The sequence below is a fragment of the Thalia democratica genome, chromosome 7 (assembly GCF_965202585.1).
Source record: "Thalia democratica chromosome 7, ktThaDemo2.hap1.1, whole genome shotgun sequence".
NCBI lineage: Eukaryota > Metazoa > Chordata > Thaliacea > Salpida > Salpidae > Thalia > Thalia democratica.
This window is the reverse complement of record NC_139171.1, coordinates 24,018,290-24,045,047: the sequence shown is the minus strand read 5'-3', so window position 1 is coordinate 24,045,047 and position 26,758 is coordinate 24,018,290. Positions and strand designations below refer to the sequence as shown.

General features: G+C 24.6%; 1 protein-coding gene across 1 annotated transcript; it reads right to left on the bottom strand.

Moving 5' to 3' along the window:
- Window positions 1–13,689: 13,689 nt before the first annotated feature.
- On the bottom strand, window positions 13,690–18,211 carry LOC145841199 (beta-2-glycoprotein 1-like). The gene is made up of 5 exons (XM_082948567.1): window positions 18,169–18,211; window positions 15,508–15,642; window positions 15,104–15,277; window positions 14,020–14,203; window positions 13,690–13,768 (listed from the first exon to the last, which is right to left on the bottom strand). Exons 1-5 carry the CDS (start codon window positions 18,209–18,211, stop codon window positions 13,690–13,692), a joined length of 615 nt encoding a protein of 204 aa, XP_082804693.1.
- Window positions 18,212–26,758: the final 8,547 nt, after the last annotated feature.

Below are 26,758 nucleotides of genomic sequence, written 5' to 3'. Positions count from 1 at the left end.
GTTTACAACATGTAATTTTATTTTTTCTACCTCAGAAAAAATACTAAAAAAAAAGAATTTAAACATACTATATGAACAAAAATGTTGTGTAGTAAATTGAAAATTTTTTGGGTTTTAGAAACATGTACTCATTTTAGTTTGTTTGTAAAAAAGTATTTTAGTCTTAATTTTTGTACAATCATACTTATTTTGATCTTGAGTTTAAGTTATGTTTATTCCTACAATTTTTTTCTTAATTTATGATATGTTTTAATTTTACAAGCTGTATGATCATAACAGTGTTTAGTAGCTGATAACAAATTTGCTTCATTTGAATACATTTATTAATCTTATGTGTATTGGAATACTTTTAAATAAATTTAGTTTATTATTTAAAAATTGTATATAAAGTCATGAAAAACTTTTTCAATGTATTTTTTTGTTTATGTTTCATGTAAAATGTATTCAATTTAGTATGTTCAAGACATTTTTGTTTAAAAGCTAAAAATAGTTTATTTCTTTATTGGCTTTTTCTTTATAAAACTATTATGAGTTTCATCTTAATGTTTTAAACTAGGATATTTTTTACTTTACCATGCCAATCCCATACAAAAAGACACGCGTCGCCATTGTTTTTAATAGAACAAAACAGTTGTTTTCAAACTGAGAGAATTAGATATAAACTGTTTTTTTTTCATAAGTATGCTGTTTTATGTTCAATTTTTTTTTCATTTGAAAATCAAGCTGTATTTTAATTTTGCACATCAGTAGTTTATACACAACAAATTTTTTCACCAATAACAACTTTAAATTCTTTTTTACTTACGTTGATTAAGTTTGATAATAAAATTACAGTTTAACAATTTTTGACTTTTTAAACTTGTTTGTTTAATGAAGCTTTTTAAATTTTGTACCTTAAAAATGTTGTTCTACAGTTTAAATTTTATTTAGAAGTATGAAAAAAGCATAAAATTTTAAAAGCTGTAATGTTCATGTTTTTCATTTATATGATAAACAAAACACATTACAAAACTTAGCAAAAAATTAAAATTCTGCTTTTATTAGGTTTTTTTTAGGCTATCTAAATAATAATCTGTATAAATTTTTTTTAAAACTGAATTTTTCAAATGTTGAACTGTTTATTTTTTTTCTGTTAATACAAACATCTATAACATTCTTTATCTCTATGTTTACTAAGCTTCTTTCTTTTTATAACATTGTTTCAAACTATTAGACATATTTGTAATACTTGAACAAAAATTATTTAGGCTTAAAACAATTTTTTTAAATTATTGCCATTTTTTACATCCAAAGTATTTCATATCAAATTTCACTTAATTAACTAGAATAATTCTAAATGATTTCATCTGCATCTTAAATTTGTAGTTTTTAATTAAGCTAAGCAATAAGTTTTAATTATTTTGCTAAGACTTTTGAGCTTAATTTGATATTTTTGATATTAAAAATATACTATAAAACTTCGTAAAACTGTTTCCTTTAAGTAGAAATTTCTACGTGTCTATTTGTGTTGTGTTCAAAAAAAAAATACTCAAAAATAAACATATTTTTTAAATTGTTAATAAACATTTTTAACAAATCGTTTACTAAAATAATAAAAATTAATCACTTTATTTGCAATAAGTTTTTTATATTTCACTTTATTTTAAAGTTAAATATGTCATGTAATGAAAAGAATTAAACAATTTCATCTTTCTTTTTATTAAATCACTGCTTAACACGTCAAAACTATTTTTTTTTTGTTTCCTAAAATCAGTAATTTAAATGTAGATAGAACTTCTATTCTAGTATTTTATTTAAGCTTTATTTGACTACTTTCTCCTTACTCAATTTACTCTAGCAATTTTTGCTTTCTTCAAGCATGACGAGCTTATAGTACTCGAATTATGGCATCTCTGCTTTATAGTTTACATTTCAATTAATTTTTTGTAGTATTTCCTAAGTTGTTAACAAGATGATAGTTTAAGTAAATAAATAAATTAATTTTTTAGTACTACAAATAAATTGTATGAAAAATTAGTATAATATTCTTAAAAACTTGCTACTACTACAAATATTTGTGTCACGACAGTGAAAATAACTTAAGTTGTTAGTTATAATACTTCTAAACTTACGAAAAACTTTGTTTGACAGAACTTTATGTATATTTTACTCAACTGTTTGTTACATACATAAAAAACATAAACAGTCTTAGTATTATTTTGTGTAAAATAAAAGTATGTTGTGTTTAGTTTATTTTTTTTTTAAACTTAGAGACCTAAACAACAAAAAAAATCTTGCTTAAATTTAAAATCTAACTTACTTTAAAACATTATTTTTAATTTGTATCTTTTTATAAGTTATTACCTTAATAATGAAGAATGTTCCCGAATTCAATCTGAATTTTTATTTGTTTTATTATATTCGACCACTAGATGCATTATAGCTATTATGTCTTAGTACTTAGGAATACTATCTTTATTTGCAATAAAAAAGAATATACAAACCTTAAAAGCTTATTAAGTAAACTCTTTAAAGAATTGTATATTATTTGAGTGTTTGTTGTACACAAAGGCTTAGGTATATTTTTTTGGAAAGCCTAAAAATTAATTTCTAGAGTGAAAGGTATTTAAAATTCAGAATTGTAAAAGTATTCTTTTATCTTGCATAACGCTAATATATTTTAGTTACTTAGAATTTAGAAACATATATTAGTAGACATACCTTATAAAACTATAGTAAAAATAATTTTCAGAAAGTTAGTATAGTTTAAGTAAAAACACTTTTCAAAAACTATGTCATGTTAATTTTAAAGTTTTCTTTAGATAATGTTCTCTAAAACTTTGCATTTTAATTTTTTTATAAGTACTTAATAAAAGCGAAAATCATTAAAATCTTAAATGTTGAAATCATTTGTTAAACAAATTATATGTCTTTTAATTAAGTTTGAAGTGTTTTTTATAATTACAGTACCACTAAGTTGAAAAGTTTCAATAACTCTTAGCAAACAAAATTAATTAGCCTTATTAAAATTTGTTTTTAAACTTCGCATGTAGCGTGAATAAAATATTTGTAAGAATTGTATAAAAAACTATGGGATACAAGTACTAATGTGTTTTTTGTTTATATATGAAGTGGTACTTTCCAAAACATTAGTTTTTTTTAACACGAATTTAAAGGTTTTTTTTTAATAAAAATCTTTACTAACTGAAAATTAGTTTTTTTAGAAGAATACGATTATAAACATTTTCTTACAAAAAATTATTAACATATTAATTTTTACTTGGTTCTACACTAGTTTAATGCTTATAAAAGTGTTATCAAATTAGTTTTACACAAAAGTAAGATAATGTTCTGTTTTGAATTTATTGAGAGTTCTTCATGTAGCTACTATAATTATATTAAAAAAATAGTTATTAAATAATGTTGCTTAGCTGCACCAAATGTCATAATAAAAAATAAGACTTTTATTAAGAATATCTACAGCATTTAGTTTAGTATAGTTATTAGCAACTGTTAAATTAAAGCATTTAAATATGTATATAAAAAAAAATAGTTGTAGTTACAACAACCTTTTTCTGTTACCTTACATTTGTAAAAGTTTAATGTTTTTTAATAAGTAATTTAAATCATTATTTTGCTTTAATTAAGTTTTAGTACAACAATTTAAGACAGGTAACTAAAAATTTATTATATGTTAGTTAGATTATAAGTGAAGTTAAATAACTTATATATATATGAATTTATTTTTATTTACATATAATAGTTATAAAGCTTAGTCCTTAATACCTTTATTTTTACTATTGAAAAGCATATGAGTTTATCTACATTAGTTACAAATATTATTCAAACTCAAACAGGAGTACCAAATTGGCTTAAAGTTGTTTTAATCTAACACAAATAGTACTTTGTTACGGACAAAAACTAAACAACAAACCTTTTGTTAGCTCAAGTATAGAAACAAAAGTAAACTACGCATGAAAAGTCTATGTAGCTAAACTATCTTATATTACGTCGTGGTTAAATTCTTTTATTCAAAAAGATTTTTTTGCCTGCTTTAGGTAGTACAACTAAACGATAGAGTACTACTTTATATAACGAATAAAAATAATTTACTTAAAAGTTGTTTAAATTTTTTTTCTTGTAGTTTCGTAACAGTATCTAGTAAGTACGCTTTTTGTTATGGAATGTAAATGTTTATGTCTTACTACGAATAGGCAAAAAGAAAAGATTTAATTTAGAACGTACTTTTTTTTCAGTTAAAACTAAATAGTTTAGTAAGATAACATTACAACAACTTTTAGAGCTAGTTTAAATTACTGAAACTTTTAAAAAATATTATTTTTACAGCTGAAAAGTAAATTAAAAACAGATAAGTATTTTGATATAGTTGTTATCTGAATGTTCAAATTATTTCACTTATAAGCAAAGTATGAACATAAATAAAGACGTATATTTGGTAACAATTGGTCAACATTTACAGTTTATTTTACAAAAAAAAAGTCACTTATATTTATATGTAAATAAAACAATATAGCTACTGATCAAAGTATTTTTTAAACAAAAATATAAACATTTATAAACAACACTTAATAGTTGATGCTACAGAAGTTGTTTTCAACTTGCTAAAAATATAATAATCTTTGTTGTAACAAATTTCTCTGCATATTTTGCAAATTCTGTTTTTCTTTTTGCCAACTGAAACATTACATTGTTGTAAAATAATGTAGTGTTTTTTTAACTTTAAACTAGTTATAAAAACATTTTCTTAGGATTTTTAATAAATATGTTTCAATTTATTTTATTTCACAAAAAATGTTATTGTTTTTATTTTTACTTTCAAGGTTTAAAACGTTTTGTTAAATAAGCCATACTTTTTTTTTCTTCTCTTTAATTTTATTCATTGTTTTATTTTTTAAGGATTAAAATAAAATTCAAAAAATTCATTCTAAACTAGCTCATCTGAATATGTAAAAAAGTGTGGTGTACGACTCGATAACCGAATTTTTTTTCTGTACACCGAGTCATTGGAACAAAATTTTTAAGCGCTTTTTTATCGTTTAATAAAAGTATATACATTTTCTTAGTCAAGATACCTTAAAGTAAACCTAATGTTTCTATCATTTACACATAACAAACAAAAGTTACCAGTATCTCTTTTTCTGCGAACGGTTAATATTTCTGCAGTGCAATATGATCCAATGTAATTGCAATAGTCTAACATTCTACCCTCACATTCCACATTGCGTAGTTGTTCAACACTTATGTTTCTCAACATTCTCAATGTTAGTCTACGAATCATATTAATTGTTTCGTGGTTGTTAAACAACTAAAAAAACTAATAACATATAGCTTTATTGACTATTTTGATACTGTTTTTACTTTATTTTTTAACTTTACAGAGATAGTTTTTGACAAACGTTTAACATTTCCAATTAAAAAAAAAACACTATAACATAGTAAAATATTTTTTTAAAGGTTTATCGGTAGATAGTTTATAAAAACTTCAGATCTTGTACGATTTATATAAATTTTAGAAACATAGTTTTTTTAGTTTTATGCTTAAGTATTGTGCTGTACATGTAAGTAATTAAACAAACCTTCTAGCTTCAACTTCGTAATTCTGTACAACCAAAAGAAAAACCAGAATTGAGCCAATAAAAAACAAAGTAGAAGACTTCCCGGTTTTAAACATCATAGTAATATCTTATTTTAAATGTTTAATATGGCAAAACTGCAACTGTTTTTATATTAAAATCAAACTTTTTTACATTTAAAGTTATTGTTTTTTAATTTTTTAAGACTTTTTTACTGCCTTTTTTTATTCTTTTAAAAATTATTGTAAAGTGAGATGTTGCATCAATTTTTCTAGTTTAACTAAACCAGGGGCGTGTCTAAACTTTTTTCATAGGGGGTTCACATTTTTTTTTGTTCTTAATTTGCCGCTTAAGTACGCATTTCTTAGGTATGCACTGCCAGTTAAGTACGCAATATTTAGCCGAAAAACTCTGTGTTTAAATTTTTCTTTTTCTGCTCATAAATACAAAAAAACATATAAGTAGTCGTAGAAAAATATTATATTTTTTATTTATTATACGGTATTAGATTTAGATAAATCAAAACAAAAAGAACCAGAAAAAAGTTAAGAACTTACAAATTGTGTATCAAAATTCAAATCTGTTATTAAAACAAAAATAATACAGACATAACTAACTTACTCAATAAATATTTCACCTTTTGATTAGGAAACAGTATTATAAAATAATCAAAACTAGAATTAATTTTTATAAAGAGAGTTTCAATTTTGTTTTAAATGTTAGTATAGATGGAGTTCTTACAATTTTTTTCGTTTAGAATTTAAACTTTTTACATTTGTATATCTATTTACCGTAGAAATTTTTTTTTCAAATAATTTAGTCTATAAAAATTTATACTTCACTATAAAAAAAATTTAGACTTATACAATTAAATTGAAATATTTATAAGTTTTATTTAAATTTTTGCCTGATAGTGCAAGGATTTTAATGATGGTTTTGAAATCTCTTTAAATTTAAAATTTAAAAATCAAAATTCAACTTTGTGGCCAACAAATATTTAAAAAAAAATAACTTTAATAAAAATATTAAAATACCATTTAATTTTAAAAGAATGAATTGCCAGGTGGTGTAGTTGTTTAAAGATGATTTTGAAAACTCTCTCAATTGAAATTTTTTTCGTTTAAGCCCAGCTGGTTGACACACAAACAAAAATATTAATGTTTAAGTACAAACACAACATTATTGTATAACAACATAACTTTATTATATACCATTAACTAAGTAAAATAAAACTTTACTGATTATATTGGACATTTAAAAAGTAAAATTGTAGTTATAAGTTGAAAAAAAATAATCAAAAGATATTTTACTAAGTAACAATTTATAATGGGAAAAAGAGCATCTTAGTAAAAAGTTTCCTAGAAAAAATGCTACTTAAAAACTTTTACCTATTATGACGTCACAGTTAAAATTCTATTAAAAATCTATTTCAGCTGGGTAAAAACGAGCATTTTTTTTACTGCAACTTTTTAATATTTCAGTGTTATAAATTCAACATTCATTATTCAAAGTTTATCAAAAAACCAAAACAAAGTCAATAAACAACGTTTTTAGTGATATTTTAATAATCTTTTTTTTTTTTATCAGGGAGTTCATAGGAAACAGGAAACCAGTCAAAACACGCCCCTGAAATAAACAATATAAATATTTAAAACTTATAAAAAATATGGTTTAGTAAAATATATTCTATAGTACATACTAGTAATTTTTGTTACTACAAGTTGGTAATTTTATTATACTTTGCCAAAAATATCAAACGTAATATCACTGATTTGTAAATTAATTACTAGAAAAAGTTAACGTACTTTTTCATAATTGAAAATAAACTATCTATCATTTTTACATGAATGAATATTAATTATATTTTCATGTTGGTTTATATACTGTTTTAACAAGGAAACATTGACAAAAATCTTTGAACAAAACACAATAATACTTAGAAAGGATTTAGAATTTTATATTCCCTTGTTACTATTAAATGTTAGATTAAAATTTACTAAAATTTTTAAACAAAGAAAAAATTACAAAATGATTATTTTTTGTCTACTAACCACAACTTTACTTGTTTCTTGTTAAGATAAACAAAATAATAAGCTTTTGTTCTTTTACGAAATAAAACAAAGAAATTAAACAAAATCATATAATATACACTATTGAGTTCAATTTTGTAATTAATTAGTTTTTTATAATTTTAAATACATTATTTTAACAACTGTTAAAATTAATCATTATGTTAATAATTTTAAACATCGTACTTTTTGTTATAAAACAGAACGAATTTTAAATTGATTACTGGTTTTCACTTGAAAATACTTTTGTAAGTATTTTTTTTTTTAAGAAAGGAACAAATTTCAAAATTTTGCGATCAAATTGGAGCTAGGTGTCATGTAAAAGTATTTACTTATTACTTAAAAATAAATGCTTTTGAATTTTTGTTTGTTATTTGTATTAAGTCTTACAATTGATATAATGTTGTTACTTCAGTGCTGTTTTCGTTAATTGTTATATAAACTGGCTTGAAATACAGTGTATAGTTTTACATTAATTAATGACAAGTTCTTTAAATGTTATACTATTAACACATAATATACTATTTTCTGTTACCTTATATTTTGGAACAAAAGCGTGTTTCATATCAATGTTTAAAACAAATTAGTTATTTCAATGTTTTAAAAACAAGTATCTACGTTAATAATAAAAAAGTCGCATTATTCTACAAAAACTTATTTCAATGAACAAGCGAAGTGATTGTAAGATGTAAGGAGAAATTGTTACAACAAATGGTAAAAAGATTAAACAAAAACTAAAAAAAATGTTTATAAAATCTAAAGCATTAATTAAAGGTTTTTACAGTCTACTGGTGTTTGTGTGTAACTTTCGTATAAAAACAATACTTTTTAAACTTTAAAAACTCAGTTTTTTTTTTAATAGCTGTATATATCTTATAAATACTTATTTTCTATTTAGCAACTTTTAATAACTGATTTTAAATAACAGTATCTCACTCATTTGTGTATGTCACATAACCTAGGAATAAAAATAAAATTAAAATCTACATTACTGTAATAAGTTCAAAAATAGTTTATTAACTACATTATTTATAAAATGTTTAAAACAAATTTTAATTAAACTATTTAATATGACCCCTTTGTTAAAACTAACTTTAGTGAGTTTGATTAACTGTTTTAAATTAAATAGTCTGTATAAAAAAATTGAAGTCAGCCATAAACATGATAAAAACCTTATCTGTTAGCTAATATTTACAAAAATCAAGTGCATGTATAGGTCGTTTCATTAAAAAGGTTTGCATTTGTAATACAGTAATTTCTTACACTTTTGTCTAGTTTTACTATTAAGCTTGGAAAAATTTAACAGTGTTTTATTGGTACAAGGTAATACAAAATGTTTTTGCTACAACAAAATCTCAGTTTAGACTTATATATAATTATGTAACTTTGCGCGATTTGACTTATAGAGATTTTTTTTTAAGTTTTAAAACTATAAAATAATTTTAGCATACTGCTTTAATATTCTTAAACTTTTGTAATATATTTAAAATACAGCCAACCTTTTGATTGTAAGTAATGTTTTTACTTTTGAAAATAAACTCTTTATATATAATCTTGCATTTAATAGAAATAATAAAATTTTGTATTTAAGTTCAAAGTAGTGCAAAAATGTACAATTATTAACTTAAGGGCATAGGTTAGATAAAACACTTTTTTTTTACAATTTCACCTTAATTTATCTAGTTTTTACTAAGCTACTAGTTGCTTTTTACAGACTTTAAAAATTCAAAATAATTTTTAAGACATAGCTGGTCAAAGTCTGAGGCAACAATAGGTTCCTTATGGGAGACGCAAACTAAAACAGCAAAAAATAGACTATTTTACTAAAAATCTATATTCTCCTACGATTTTTGAAATAACTACCTAAAACTCTCAGAAAATGTTCCTTGCAATATTTATAAGTTCTGTTGCAAGAAATTAAAAAGAAATTTAAAAATTCAAATTTTGTATAAAAATGAACAAAAAAAAATTTTTTTATAAAATTGCATTTTTTAATTTTTTTAAATGTTATTCCGAATAAATTTTCTAAATATTTTAAGGAACATTTCCCCAAAATTTGAGGTAGTTATATCAAAAAAAGAGGAGATAGATTTTAATAGTTTCTACTTATTCGCTGTTTTAGTTTTCGCCTCCCATAAGAAACCTTTTGTTATTTCCATGCATACACAATACACATGCATTTTATAAGAACTATGTTTTAAATAGTTTCTTTAACAGTTATCTAAAAAAATACGATTTTAAATAAAATTAACGTTGTAAAAAATAAAACCAAACAATCGCGTTGGCACATTTTTACGACTTCTAAAATTAGCAAGTATAAAAATATATCAAAATCAATTTTTTCTCACTAAATCCTGCACGTTTTATTAAGTATTTTTGTTACACAAAACTATTTTCATACAGCTGAAGTAGTTTTGGAAGTTGTTAGAAACTCGTTGTAACATGCTTATGCTAACTATCGACTTTGTTCTAAAACAAGTGTCTTAGAATTTGAAAGTAATTTTATTCTGCAATTCAAATTGTAAAATGATTTAATACAGAACAGAATTCAATGTTATTATATAACAATACATGATGCATAGTATAATTTTTGAAAATTTATCACATAACTGTTTATAACGTCAGGAGTTTTTTACTTATAGAACATTATATATCGCCACAATCAAATAAAGTATAGCTCTTAACAATAAGAGTTCAACAGCAGTTTTTTTGATAAGTTCAGAATTGCTTGCTTAATGCTTATGAGCCTTAATTGTTTCAATACTTTTGAAATTTAGTCTAAACTAATACTATGTTTTATGTTAGATCTGAATAAAAATTAAAGCAGAAATTGGAGACTTTGTGGTTTAAATATGATTAGGTTTGAAATCTTTAAAAAAATAATCAGATGAGTAGATTTAGAATTTCATGGCTGTAAATTTTTATCTTAGCAATGATCTTCTATTCTAGTACTGTTTTTTTTTAATCTAACAAAGTTATAAATCAAAACAAATACAAGATATTGCATTTACGTTTTATCATTTATTGAAAAATATGTAAAAAGGTTTTTAAAGGTTGAATATTGAATACGAGCTTTGCTAAAGACCTTTAGAATAATAATAATTTAAGTAATAAACAAAGTTGTCAACTGAACACAAAGCCTGAAAATGAGAAAACAAAGTACGAACATAAAAACGAAATATAGTTTACAAAAAACTTAAAGAAATGTAATTATTAGTCATATTTCTTACATCTTCAATTTTCGTACCACCTTTTTCCTCGGCGCAAAACTAATCATTTTGTTTCGTGCATCTTGAAGCATTTTGTCTGCAGGATCCTTTTTGTGTTTTTTGCACGTGGTGAGACGTGAAAACTCACTCAACCTTTTTCTAGCTGATGCCGTCACTTTGATACAAACTTTCCTGTTCAGCAAAGTTGATTTCACCTCATCAGAATCTTCGCTGACTTCCATTTGTTTGTCTTCAGTTATCCTCATCTGGCGAAAGATTTCCAGCATCTCTTCAAAATCTTCTTCGTTGGGAGTGAAAATAGGAAAAGTCTCCATTGGAGTGACTCCGAAACAAACTTCCATTGTATGAATATAAAGTCGAATAAAATTAAAACTGAAAATAAAACATTTATTTAATTATTTTTGCAGAATATACTAGTCTGATTCAAAAAAAAGCTTTGAAGACGCTAGCAAGTCAAAGAAAAAAATCTAAAATTAAAAAAAATTGTTTTGTTTTATTTTTTGGGATTTGAAATTTATCATTTATAACTGATGCCTGTTTTTTTTTAGTAAACACTTTGTCTATTAAGCTACAACTGATAAAACCTAATTAAGCTCTATGTGCAAATATAACATTATGATTATTATTACAAGTCTGACTTGTATATAAAATCAAAGCCAACTTTAATATGGCATACTTAAAGCAGTAAGTTTAGCAAAAAAACAAAGGCTTAAAGTGTTACTCTCTAGTTTACTTAATTTAAATGAAGTTTAAATCTTATATTTTATGGTAAACAGTTTCAATTTTTTTAAAGTTTATAAAGGATTCTTTTAAAAGACCCAACATCTACGAAAGAATAAACAGTCAGAAACGCTAGATTATTACTGAACTAACATACTTTGTTAGAACAGAGCTTGATTAGTCATTAAACTCAAAAATAATTCTAAGATATCAAAAAAGTAATAAGTGTAAGCTGGAATTAGAGTATCAATTTAAATATGTTTCTAATAACCGAATTTTTAAACAAAATACTTTTGGAAATCTTTATTAAAAACATTTTTAAATATAAAACTGGTTCACGTTTTTTAATTATTAAAGTTTATGAATATTGTGGATAACTTAACTAACTTTTAGTTTGCCGTTAACTTTACCTTGTAAGGTGAAACTTGGCTCAATATGGTTTTACGCTGCTAAAAAAGATCTTGTATGCTTTTATTTTCAAATGTAACAACTAAGTAATTTTTTAATTCGTTGTAAGATAAAACAACAATATTTTAAGTTTTGTTCTGTAAACTTTTAAAATGAAGGTTTTAATTGTTTTATTCATTTATAAGACCAGAAGGTAACTGCATTTTTTTTTTTATTAATAATTTTACCCAATGCCCACGTTTGCTTATAGCAAGAATTTCAACTTCAAGCTCCTTCTTAATACCGCCCACTGACGGATATTTGAAATAAAATTTTTTTCTAATTAAATAACTGTTTAGTTTATCGCGAAATTACTAGTAATCACTCCAAAGGGGCGATATCGCATACTTAAAGAAATCCCTGTTTATAAAGTTTTGCTATACAATATTAGGAACAATAAACAGAAATAATAAACTCTCCTTTTAATTTTTTTAATAATGCTTATTGCCTTTTTTAATTATAATGGAACGGATTTAAACACAAAGACAAATAAGTGTATTATCTAGTAGAATATAAAATATTCAAGATCAACTATCGTTAAATTTTTTTAGCAGAAAAGAAAGTAACATTTAGTACAAGGAAGTTTGTACTTTAATTACAAATATCTAAAGTAAGATTAAAGTAAAGAAATCTTCCTCTTTGCACTCTTTTTCAGCCAACTTTAACAGTTATGGATAAATCATGATGTCCTAGTCTAGTTATCTTCGAAAAAATATAGACTTCCATAAGTCACTAATGTTATGGAGTAACTTATAATTTTTTATAAGAATAAATATACATTTGTTATAAGAGATTTCCCGCTAAAGCTAATAATTCTGCAGGGTATTTGACTAAACTTAGATAAGTGCTTACAATTTTGTAATATTTTATTTTAAGTTTTTTACCAATAAAGTTTAGTATAGTTCTAGTTTATTTCAAGAATAAAAATCACAACTCTCAAAATGTTGCTAAATGAAAATTAAAACAAAATATTTAGAGAAAATTTAAGAGTAAAATAAAATGTAAAATGAATCAAATATTTGCGAAGCTTATTTTCTTAACAATTTAATGGTACTAAACTATCACAAGACATTACAAAACTTACTTTTTCACACCAACGTTTTACAATAAAATATTCAAGTTTCATACCTTTCTATAAAAGTGTACTTCTTATGAAACTGAATTATAAGAACTTGTATGTATATAGGTTTAGACTAAAACGTATAATGAATTATGTTTTTTAAAGCTATTTTTAATAGTTATATTATACATTCACAAAAATGAAAAATACTTCAATTTTAAAACAGCAAAATATTTAGTAAAATGTATAAAAATACTGTAAGTAAATCTGAGATAGTTGTTTTAAGTAGTTTTGTAATACTTAGAACAACATTATTATACTAAACTATAACAAAAATAAAACAACGTTATACTTATTTTAACCCTTAAAATACTATAAGCCAGCTTTAAAAATGTCTAATGAATTTTATGTGGGTACTACTTTTTAACGTCATTTTATTTTCTTCTTTATTTTTTTTTTGTTATTTGTGCTCTAACACACCAATTTTATCGTTAATTATTTTAAGAAACTTCCTTTTTACTTTAGCACAAACTTTAAATACTTTATCTCGAAAATGATAGTTTATTAAATATAAAGACGCTGAGAAGTATCTATACTAGCTTTGGAACACATTTCGGCATTGCAGACCATTTTCCATCAGATTGACATTTAATTACTTGAGGTCCGACTCTGTTAAAACAAATTTTTTATAATTATTAAAAGTTTAATAGTTAACATATTATTCATTGTTTACTATTTAAAAGTTTTAGAAACTTGAAAGCCTAACAAAATACTTTGGAAAAAAATCTCTATTACAGTTTTAAAAGTTAGTTAAAACAGTGGCACAAGTCAAGTTTAAGTGCTCCATGCAATACAAACAAAACTGTTATAATACTTAGCTTAAAACTAAACAGTCAAATAACAACTGCAACCTTTCAAACCCTCTTTCACAGAACAAGTTTAGTTTATCCTTGTAGCGGAAGGGAATCGGCCCGTGAATTATTGGCTCGTACAGGGTCTCAAGACTTATGAATCCCAGGTTTTCGATGTCGCTGGGTTCACCGCTGCATCTTATTGGTTTGCATTCAGGGACTTCACCTACCCACTCTCCGCTATCACCGCAAACTGTTTACAGATTTTTCAATTATTTTGTTTAGTTTATTTAGTTAATACAAGGGTTGCAAGAATGATGTGCAATAAAAAAGAGTTAAACTAATTTCTATGTTAAAGATATAAAGTTGTTGGTTTCAGTATGTTTTGTTTCGCAGTTTATAGAAAAACTATATTTTTATGTACTAGTAAAAAGACTATCAAGACTATTTTTATGAACGTTAACATTCCAAGCTTCATTTCTGAGGTGTAAGATATAAATTTAACAAATAATAAATAGTAATTAGGCTACTTCCTTTGTTTAATGGTAATTATATAAAAATATAAGAGACTTTAAAGGTTGCACGTTTGTTTGTTTTGTTGTTAACTTTGGTCTACTTGTAAAACGTGATAAAAAACAACGACTATTTATATAAAAAATTTTCTAAATAAATATTTTTTAGTTAAAGTAAGTTTCTTTTTTTTAAATTATCATACAAATGCTAAGTAAAGAAGAAAAAATAACTATAGGAAAGTTATTCTTTGTTTGAAAACTATTTTGTTATACTTCATTTTTAACCAACCTAAAACTTAAAACTAATGCTTTACTACGAATTATCGATTTCTAGTTTACTATTTTTATCTAAAAAACTATTTTTACTTATTCTAAGGCATGTAGTGATAAAGTTACTTTTATAAACTTTTTTGATGTTTAAAGTAACAAACAAAATTTATATAAGCTGTTAGAAAAAAAATCAGTTTACAATAATTTCAAAAACATATTAAAAGTTAATTAAAGTTGAAATTGTTTTTCTTTTTTTCTTACCCCTATGCATATCAAAAACTAAAGAGCATTTCATCTTTGACACTTGTAAACTTTAAATGCCTTTCTCAACACTAATCTTAGCAATAGAACATCCAATTTTTTTAACTAACCAACAGTGTTTGTTTCACCTCTAATTTCGTACCCACTATGACATGAGTAAGTAGCAACACTACCAACTTTGTTCTCAACTAAGTTCCGAAGATTCGCAGTTGCATGTTCTGGTATAACTGGCATACCCTTGCACTTTATCTCTTCACATGTTGGCGTGGGATTCGACCATTTACCTTAATAAAGAGTAGAGTTTTATTTAAGTTATCAATTTCATCGATAATTCAGTGTATTTGAATATTTTAGTTGAAAAACTAGATTTTTTTAAAACAGTTTAATTTTTTGAATCGGTTACACTTAATGTTTATGTACATATTTATACACATCATATTCTAAACAACATTTATTTAGTATTCTGACTAAGTGATTGTTCAAAACTTGTTCAAAAAAATTTACTAAAACCAACCATATTTCAGACAAACGGCTCCGCTTTCACCACTCAACTTAAGTCCTTTTTCGCAAGAATATTTCATAACACCTCCCTGTTTAAAGCTCTGACCTTCTATAATTCCATTCACTATGTAACCAGGTGAAGGACAATCTTTAAAAATTAAATGTTAACTAGAAATCGCTTGTAACATATACATTGTTTTTTGAACAAAAAAACGCTTAAAATGTTTGACTTAAGGGCCTGGTATACGAAAAACCTTTCGGTTATCGAGTTTTACACCACTTTATTTTTTACGGGGAATTAAACCCGGATCGTTTGATTTAAAAGCTGAACCTTGGCACGCGGCCTCCGTAGAACTTTTTTTTCTAAATAAAAACAAATAAAAACAAATTAAACAAGTTACGTAAAACAGAATAATTTTATTTTCACTTTTATAAACTTGCCTATTCTCAGAGCTGTTTTGAGGTTAGTATATGATTTTATTAAATTTGTAATTTTTGTAGACAACTTTTTTTTTCTATGTTTTTATTCCAAACTGTGTTTTTAACCATAAAGTTCGTTTATAGTTACTACTCACATAAAAATTATACATAAATATACATGTTTTTTTTCTAATGTGTGTTAATACTTTATAGACTCCGTAGATCTGTTCTTAAATTTATTTGAGAGCATTGAAACGTCGTTAGTCGGAATAAAGTTTTGACACAAAAACATCTGTGGTATGTATTCCGATAAGCTTATTTAATCAGGATCTCCAGGATTTAACGTCTTTTAACGTTGTATCTTATATATAAAAACACAAATCTTAGTTCATTAAACGTTCACCTTTTAACAGTTTTCTACAGTTTTCTTTCCTTTGAATTCTCCTGCATTTTTTACTTATAAAGTCAACTACAAAACAGGCATGCAGTCTGTTTCTGAATCTCTTTTTGTTGGTTCCTTTTAAGTCTTTTACAGTGCATTGTTTCTTTCGTCTAGCACTAACTAAATTCAAAAGAACCAACACAAGAATAATATTCAATAAATAAAATTTCACTCGCATTTTTGTATAATAATAAAATTATGTCTGTAGTAAAAAAAAAACTAATTTTAAGTGTATAACCAAAGTTTGTTATGAAACTATTATCTTACTTTGCTCTGTGCAAGCTTATAAGCAGTTCATAAACTTATGGACTTATGAAATTTATTCAAAACTTACTTAAAAATCTGTATTGTTATATCAAAAATGAGCTTTTTTTAATCAAATAACAGTCGTGTAAAACGCTGATTTCTTTCTAGCTTAGTAAAAGTGGTAACCTGGTTAGTAAATTTATTATACTAATAGTAATTATAATAAATACAGTTTTATACAAATGTTATATAGCACAGCACAACTTTATAAAGTGGTTCAACTGATTGAGTACATTAAAAGCACGTGAAAGATTAATAAAACATTATACATAGCACTAAAAATTAGATAAGCTGTATAATGAAAATAAGAAATAAATGGCTAACTGTTTCGAGTTTTTAATGTTGTAATAGCAATTAAGTAATTAAATAAACTTTATTTAATTAGTACTACTGTATGATTTTTACTTAAAAGTACGCTTTGTTTAAATTATAATCTTTTTAGATTAAAGGAGGTGTATTGCTTAAAAAGTTGTATATAATTAAAAGACAATGCAGTATAAGCTTTCATTTTTATCAAGGCCTTTCAACCTTAAAATTACATGATGCCTAAATATTGTTAATTTTTAAGACTTTTTATAATAGTTAAAAAACTTTTGAAATACAGGCTTTAGAAAATTTTTAAACCAATTAAAACAACAAATTACTTTACAACTAGAATTTCTCTCAGAGGGCTTTTGACCTAATCATACTAGTAATTTATTTTTAAAATTATTGATGAAAACAAAATAAAACTTAACATATATATTTTAAGTTTGACTTATCAAAACAAAGTAGTTGCTTAGTAATAGAACACAAATTATTTGTTTTTAATTTTAATTTCATAAGAATGTTTCTATGGTACTATCAACTTTTTGAAAGTATTGAACTTTAAGTTGTAAATCGTATTAACTTAATTAAACTAACAGTACTGTAAGGAACAGCACAATAATATATCTAAGGTTCAGACAGTTTCTTTGATAGTTTTGAACATTTTCAAAATATATTTCTTAGAAAACTCTTTTAAAACTAAATTTATTTGGTTGAAAAAACTAACAAAAGTTATAATAACATATAATATTGTTAGACAAAATCGTTAGGAAAAAAAAGTTGTAATATAACATTTACCTTTTACCTACAACATTTACCGAAGTGATAGGTGTAGTAGGGGTGGAGGTGTTGCTATCCTTTTCAAAAATTCGCTTAAAGTTTTTAAAGTTAAACGATTCTATCTCTACTAGCAACATCAATTTTGAATACCTATGTGTAGATGTAATTTTAAAAAAGATGAATTAAGATTTTGTTGTGTCTACCTTCCTCCATAGTCTGCGAGATTTACACTGACTGTTCAAAATGTAATTAAAATGATTAAAATGGTTTTTCCAAAGGAATGTTTTTTTATGTTCTTGGTGATTTTAATATGCCAAATATAGATTGGAGGATTCCTAGTACAGATTTCAATAAACCCCATGAGTGTTTTCTTAACTTTTGTACAGACAATTTTTTAACCCAAGTAATTGAAAATCCAACCCATCAGAATGGTAACATTCTCGACCTCATAATATGAAATCATTTTGGTCTAAATAGAATCATATCACACTCAACTAATTTTCCATTATCAAACACTTGTGACCATAACTTGCTTTCACTAAAAATTAAAATTAAAAATAAAATAGTACCTATTGCTATAAAAGTCTCATATGACTATAAAAAAGCAGATTTTGAAAGCATCAATAATTTCCTGTCAAAAAGTAATTGGACCTCTTTATCTAAAAATGCAGAAAATCTCCAGCATTTCTACGATCAATTTATTAGCTTAATCCAAATCTCAATCAAAAGTTTTGTTCCAATTTATTCTAAAAATAACAAAAGTAAAAAATATCCATCTCATATTAAAAAGTTATTAAAAAAAAAAGCGAATCTATACAAAAAAAGAAAGACAAATAAATCACTTTTGATAAAATACAAAAACAAGTCTAAAGAATATCAATTAGCTGTTAAAAAATACAACTTTAAATATGAAAACAAATTCTGCAAAAACCAAAATTTAAAAAAGTTTTATAGCTACGTGAAATCTAAACTTAACTTAAATAATTCTATACATCTCTTATATAATAATGATAAAAACAAAACAGTAACCTCAGATTTTGAAATAGCCACACTTTTTAACATAAATTTTCAAAAAGTTTTTAAAAAAGACGAGAGTCACCAGTCTTTTAAGCTACCCCAAAAGAATTGTAGTAAAATGCAAAATTTTTTCATAACCTATGAAGACATTATAAGTTCAATTAACTACTTAAAAGATAAAATCATAAGAACGCCTGAAAACATTACTCCTTTTTATATCAAGCATGTTATCCAATCAACAATTTTTCCACTATCATTAATATTTAATTGCTCTCTAGAACTATCTGATGTTCCTAAACAATGGAAAACATCTTTTATCATTCCTGTGCACAAGAAAGGTAATATACACGATGCATTAAATTACAGACCAATGTCTCTCACAAGTGGCTTCTCAAGAATTTATGAACACGTTGTATCTGTTAAAATTCTCAATCACCTCTTTGATAACAAACTATTAACTAACAAACAGTTTGGTTTTGTCCCAAACCGTTCATCAACCATTCAACTGTTAACATGCTTACATTCTTGGTTAGTTCCTTATCTCAAAAATAAATTTACTAAAGTAGTTTATACGGATATTCAAAAAGCCTTTGACTCAGTATCACACAAAAGATTATTAAAAATTTTAAATCAGTATGGGCTACATGAAAGCTTGATTGATTGGTTTGATAACTTTTTAAATAACAGATCACAAAGAGTACTCATCAATAATACGCTTTCTGACTCTTTAACAATCTACAGTGGAGTACCACAAGGTGGTGTAGTTGGTCCCCTTCTCTTTTTAATTTATATTAATGATATTTGTTCAAACATTGATATTAAAAGTGAGTTAAGCTTATTTGCAGATGATGCCAAAATCTTTAGTCAGTCAAATACTTCATTACAACTGTCTTTAGATAATATTTACATATGGTTAAAAACAAGAAAACTAAACTTAAATCCTAGCAAATGTAAAATTCTAACCATTAACAAAAAAAATCTTCTCCAACTGACCTCTTAATCAATAACATCAAGTTACCAGAAATTAAAGTTTTTAAAGGTTTGGGAATTTATATTTCCAAAGATTTGAAATGGAATGAACATATAAACTATTTATATAAGATTGCAAAAACTACATGTTATCAAATATTAAAAAGTTTTAAAACTAATTCTGCTTCAATTCTGACAAAACTACTTAAAACATACGTTCGCCCTAAACTTGAGTTTAGTACCCAAATTTGGTCACCCCATTTAAAAAAGGTTATTAACAAAATTGAATCTGTGCAAAGGAGTTTTACCCGTCATATTTGTAGTCGTTGCAACATATCTTACACATCATATAATGTAAGAATGATTAAATTTGGCTTGAAATCAATGGAATATAGAAGATGGGAATTTGATTTATTAACTCTTTACAAAATTATTAATGGCAAATATAAAAGTTTTTTTAACCAGTTTTTTAATTTTTTCCAAAATAAATATCAACTAAGAGGAAATATTTTTAAAATAAAATGTTAACACGATTTTAAAAACAGTCAGTGGCAAGGCGCATTTTTTCACAGAGCAAAAGCTATGTGGAACAGACTACCTCAGGATATACCATCTTGTTAGAGGGTAGAACAATTTTGTTTAAAGCTAAGAAGATTTGATTTAAATACAATAAATACTAGTAAAATTCTCTAATTTTCCACTATAAAAAAAAAAGAAAAAATATTCGTTTCCCTACGCCTCCCCCCTACAAACTTTGAGTTTACTTATTTATTTTGTAATTATGAATTTTGTTTTATAAGCGATGATTTAGACAAACTTTTTTATTGTATGTACTAAGTAATATATAAGTTTGAATTTTTTGAATTGAATATTTAATTTAGTTCATTTGTATATCATATTGTGTTTAACTTTGTGTTTTTATTTAAATTATGTTTATATATATATATATATATATATATAAAATAAGGTTAATGTTTAAACGTAAACACTTTCAACTGAGCCCACTTGAAGGGCTTTTAAATAATTTATTCAAATGGCGATTTTAAAAATTCTGGAACATATGTTTCACAAAGCTTTAATTTTTCATAAAGCTTTGTGAAACATATGTTCCAGAATTTTTAAAATCGCCATTTGAATAAATTATATATATATATATATATAATTTATCTTAAAGTTTTCAATATAAGTTTATTTTCTTTTTCTCTTTTTGTGTGGCCTGTTTAAGTGGCTCAGGTTTTGATGCCTGAGTCCAACATTGCACAATAAACGATATAATAATAATAATAATAATATTTATTAAGAAATATTTCACCCTTAAATGTACTTCCTAATTTTTGCACAAATCAAACAAAAACTCATTGTTTATATGCTTAAAAATGTCTTGTTGCTAAAACTAATCTTATAAATGATTTTATCAATATTTTTTTTTATAATAAACTGTACTTTTTTATTACAGTTTTTTTATTAACTATTATAAAACAACCAGATAAAAGAAAAATCAACTCAAAGTTGTGGCTTGCTCCATAAAAAGCAGCCCAGTTGTAAAATACTCAATTTGCAAAACCTAAGAAGCGATTGAAAATCATAATAATAAACTGTTTAGAAATTTAAAAGTTAATGGAGTTATCCGAATAAACTACTTAAAGTTGTTTGTAAGTTTTACTCTTTATATAATGTAATAAATTGTGTTACAAAAAATATATATATAATAGATTAAATGAGTCTATGTTCACAAAACTTAAACATCTTTAAACTTTTAAAGCATAATTGTAAAATAAATTTGAACTACTTTGATAAGGAAATTTAAGTAATAACTTAAAATAGTTATTTTTTGTGTATATTAATGTAAAAAAGTGTACAAAAGTGTAAAACCCATTATTAGAAGTTTTTAATTTACTTTATAGAACAAAGTTTTTTAACGTTAGAATATGTTTTGTTTTGCAAAAAAAAAATTAATAATTTTAATTTTTGCAACAAAAATGGCTTAATAAATTAACTTTGTTAGTAAACTTTTAACAGTTATTTTGTCAAAGTTAGTGTAAAGTTATAATTTTGTAAACTTAACTGGTAGTTACATATAATGTACGCATCAACGTTAGGTAAGCAACACAAAAATTTTTGGGATCTAAAGGAAGATACTTTAATGCAATTTATGTGACATTTTATTTAATGAATGAAGTTATTCGCAAATATAACATTTTTTGAATTTTTTAAGTAATATTTGTTTAAAATTTAATAATCACTTTAAATCCCGTACTATGTTCTAACTAATAATAGAATATATAGTTTAAGCTTAATCTAAGACTAAGTTTAGTTGTCTAGTTTTACTTTTTATTAACAAAAACTGAACTGACATTTTTTACTTATGTAAGTCTAAATTTACAGCTTTTGAGTTAAAGAATTCTAAAATTAATATTTATAATTGATGCAAAATTTTACAATTAAGATTTTTAACTTTTTTATCAATGAAAAAAAGAGCTTTTAAACGAAGTAAAATATCTTATTTTAGCAAGTTAATTTGAATTGTAGAATATCAATGAAATATAAGTAAAAAATTACTTTTAAATCTGTCGCTTATGTAACTTTTTTTTAAAGGAAACTGGGTTACACTGTATCAGGGTTTCCTAAAAATGTGTATAACACCCTTTTAAGTATTTAAAAAAGCGATACCTTCCTTTAATAAAACAAAAAAAATCTCTTAGATACGCTTAACACCTTTAGAATTTTTTTAAGTTTAAAGTACTTTTGTTTTAATTAAAAATACTGATAAAAATATTTTTTAAAAACTAAAGGTCTCTCGCTAAAAAAATACTTAGACTAAAGTTTAATGATTTTTTTTTACTTACTAATAGATTTGATAAAGAAAAAAAGTAGATCAATATGTTTGTACTTTAATATATGTTTCTAGAAAATTGACTTTAACTATAAATCTAACTCGAATTTTTATTCTTATAAAAGGTTTCTTATATCATGTACTTCAAACCAAGGTCGTCAGAATGCCAGTGTTGCTGTGTTAGCTGACTTCTGAGTACTACAATTTTTTTTTGATTTACATTAAATGTCAAGCTAATGTTTTTTTCAATAGCTGTGAAACCGTTTAATTTACAACTGGTATCTTGCTTTAAACTGTTTAGCAAATGTAAATAATAATTTTGTTTGGAAATAATGTAATCCTTGTACCTTTATGCCTACGTATGTCTTATACCTATAGATTTGTTTTTAGTAAAGGTACAACAGTATATAGTTATTAGTACAGTATATAGTTATGAAATATACACATAGTTTTTAATCATACTAGAATGTCATACAATTATTATTTATTTTGGGTTTACCGGGCCCCATGAAACTTGAAAAAAAGGATATGTTAACTGACAAATATGAAAATTCATACACAGTATTTGATTCTTAGAGTTGTACAAACGTCTAGTAAGATCCAAAACTGGAAGTGAAATTTCGGGTGTGTCTTAAAATTGTACAGCGACGCTTTAACACGGAGTTTGACTTTTGCATGCAGCTTTACCTACACCCAATCAACATATTTTAGTTTATAAACTTCAAAATAATGTTGATTATACTAAATAAAATGTTTATAATTGAACTCAATTTAGTAATCGCAATACAGGGTTATTTAGTATGCACTTTAGGCACTTAAAGTATGAGTTCAAGGCGAAAAATACTTGTCTGGTGTTTGCTGATACGCTAAAAAAGTTCTAAATTAGAAAATAAGATTAATCATATCAAAATATTTCTTTTTTTTAATTTTTATAAGGAAAAATTTACTTTTGTAAATTTAAATTTAATTTTAAGAGGATATCAAATTGCACTTAATAACTGTTTAAATGTTATGGAAAGTTTTTAGCTAAAATCCTTGTTGATCCAAGCATTTAGTAGAAAGCTCGCTAGGTCATGTGCTATACTGATGCAAGTAAAGATAAGGAGAAAATAAAGAGCAGATAAGAAATTACTGATGAAATATTGAATAAAGTTAAGAACATATAAACCATCCACTTAGAGTGGTTGGGGCATTCTAGCCACAGCCTGCGGCCATAAACATGTTAATCAAGAATAGACATTTATATTGTTTGATTGTTTTGTGTAAAGTATTTACTTAACATTGTTTTCTTCTCATAATTTTTTTTATAGTTTTAGTTTCAAGCAGTTAGTTCTCGTTTAATTTAAACATTTTCAAAGTATAATTACTGTAAGATTTAATTCTTGTGAAAAAGTTTTAACCACATTTAAAGTACTTTCTAAACTTTAAGTTCTTTGTATATTTGTTAGTGTTTGCAATTGTTCTTTACTACGATATGCTCTTTCATGTCACTTATAGTTTATATAAAGTAGCCCTATGTATTGTTTAATATAAGCATCTAGCATAATAGTGCAAGTTGAATAATTAAATAATCTACACCTATGGGTTACAATTGGCGTCATCAGGTAAATAATTACTTTTCAGGTAAGAGTTAAAAAAGACCAAGACAAATTTTACCCAATTAAAGTTTACTAGTGTATAAGCTTTAATTTTAAGGTAGTATTCATCACATGTTTATTATATTTTGTCTTTTTTTACTATTCAGTGCAATTTATTTAACAGTAGAGGAGAAAATTACAATAAAGCATGAATTTAATTTTTAAGAAACTATACTTACATTTATTATCTGCTCTGTTAGAAGCCCTTTAGGTTTAACCATAACTATAAAAACATAGGGGCTTGAAAATAACATCAGGCAATAATGGGTCATATTGGTAAACATGCCACAGTAAAATTAAAAGGTAAACCACAAAGGGTATTGACTCAGTTTAAGTATTCAAGTCACACAAGTAGGTGACAATTAAACCAAAAAGGTACAAAGACACAATATAAGTCCTTAAGCAACAGAAAGTAAGTGACAAAGTTTAGGTCAAATAAATTACAAAGAATTTGCCCCAGTTTTAGACCACATAGTCAAAATAGATCTGACAAAATTACTCAAAAAAGTCAAAGAGGGACTGGAAAATTTAAAGTCCACAAAGTCAAAATTGAACTGTAAAAATTTAGTCCAAAAACTCACAGTAGAACTGACAAAGTTTAGTCCATAAATTCAAAGTAGATCTGACAAAATTTAGTCCTAAAAGTGAATAATATTAAATTTATGTGAGGCTCTTAAATCTTAATAGAACAAGACAACAACTATAAGTAACTAAGGCAGCAAAGACCAGTAACTTGCTATAATGTTTAGGAATTTATATCATAGGATTTTGCATAGGTATGACATTTGACTGACTTTTTTGTGTTTTTATTTTGTATCTGTTTTTCAATTTCTCTAATTTATAAAGTGGGTTGTGACACATGTTTAACATTACTTAAAAGTTAAAGTGAATTGTTAAAGCTTGGTAAACACATCTTTTTTTTGGATTATTAGTAATTGAAAACTGTTTAGAGCTAGTAGCCTTTTGTAAAATAAATGTTTAATTTAATTTTTTTTTTAGCCTTTTTTTTTAAATCTTAATAGTAATTTTGACACAAATAACTTTTTTGAAATGATTCATTTTTTTCTAGTTTATGAAGGAAGGTTAGTGTTTGTTTTCATAAAAAATGCAGAAAAAATGCAGAGTGAATATTTTATTTAAAAAGTGAAAGATGAGAAAGTGTAACAGTTTGAGTTTAGTACGCACTTTGGGCACTTAAAAGTATGAGTTCAAGGCGAAAAATACTTGTCTGGTGTTTGCTGATAGGCTAAAAAAAGTTCTACATTAGAAAATAAGATTAATCATATCAAAGTATATGTTTTTTTTTTTATTAGGAAAAATTTACTTATAGAAATTTAAATTTACTTTGTAAGAGGATATCAAAATGTACTTAATAACTGTTCAAACGTATGAAAAATTTTTAGCTAAAATCCTTGTCCATCCAAGCGTTTAAGAGAAAGCTCGCAAGGTCAAGTGTTTTACTGATGCAAGTTAAGATAAGGAGAAAATAAAGAGCAGATAAGAAATTCCTGATGTTATATAGAATAGAGTTAAGAACATTGTTATATAAACCAGCCATAGAGTTGGTCAGGGCATTCTAGCCACAGCCTGCTGCAGTAAACATGTTTAGGGTTGCTACTCGGTCAGAAAAAGTCAGGAAATCAGGAAAAGTCAGAAAAATTTTTTTAAATGACAAAAGTCAGGAAAAGTCAGGAAAAATTGGGGGTTTTGAAAAAAAGTCAGGAAAAGTCATGAAATTTGATAAAATTAAAAAAAAAAGTCAGATTTTTTCAGTTTAAATTTACAAAATTCTTTGTTTTCCAAAGCCTTCAAATGGTAAAAATTAATTAAAAGTCCTTTAAAGTAAGAAAAAAAATTCCAAAATTTTCCTAGAAATTTACAAAAATATTTAATTTTATTTTCAATGCTTTCACCTAGTATAAATTAGTAAAATATCCTTTAAAAAACTGCAAAAATTTTCTATTAACATATTGAACAAGTACATTACTTGAACAATTAGATTTTGTAAGCTTTTTAGTATTGATGATCTGTAGCAAGAACACTTCCATAGTGAAACTGTGATGTATACACAAAAGTTTATCTAGCATAATTTTAGAATCAAAATGTTTTTGTTTAAATAATTGAGTTCTTTATAACTAAGCAGCTAGTTTAGTATTTTATGTAACAAGTTAATGTGTATACTTTACATCTTTATAATTTTTTCAAAGCTGTTTAAATTTATAAATTAAGTTATAAGAGAGGTATATGCTAAGATTAAGTTTACTTATTATTTGTATTTTTTGTAAAGTAACTAGGTTTTTAAAGTAAATAAGAGTATATTATTTGTTACAAATTTTTACTAAATGATAAGAGGAAATATTTTATACAACAGATATATAGCTTACTTTTTCAAATCTTTTTTTCATAGTTACTTAAGTATATTATTTTTTAATTGATTTTTAATTTAAGGATTTTATATTAAATAGTTTGGGTAGTACTTTATTAAACTAAGTGAACAATTTATATAAGTATAACTGATTTAGAAAATGTTGGTAAAAAGTCAAGAAAAAGTCAG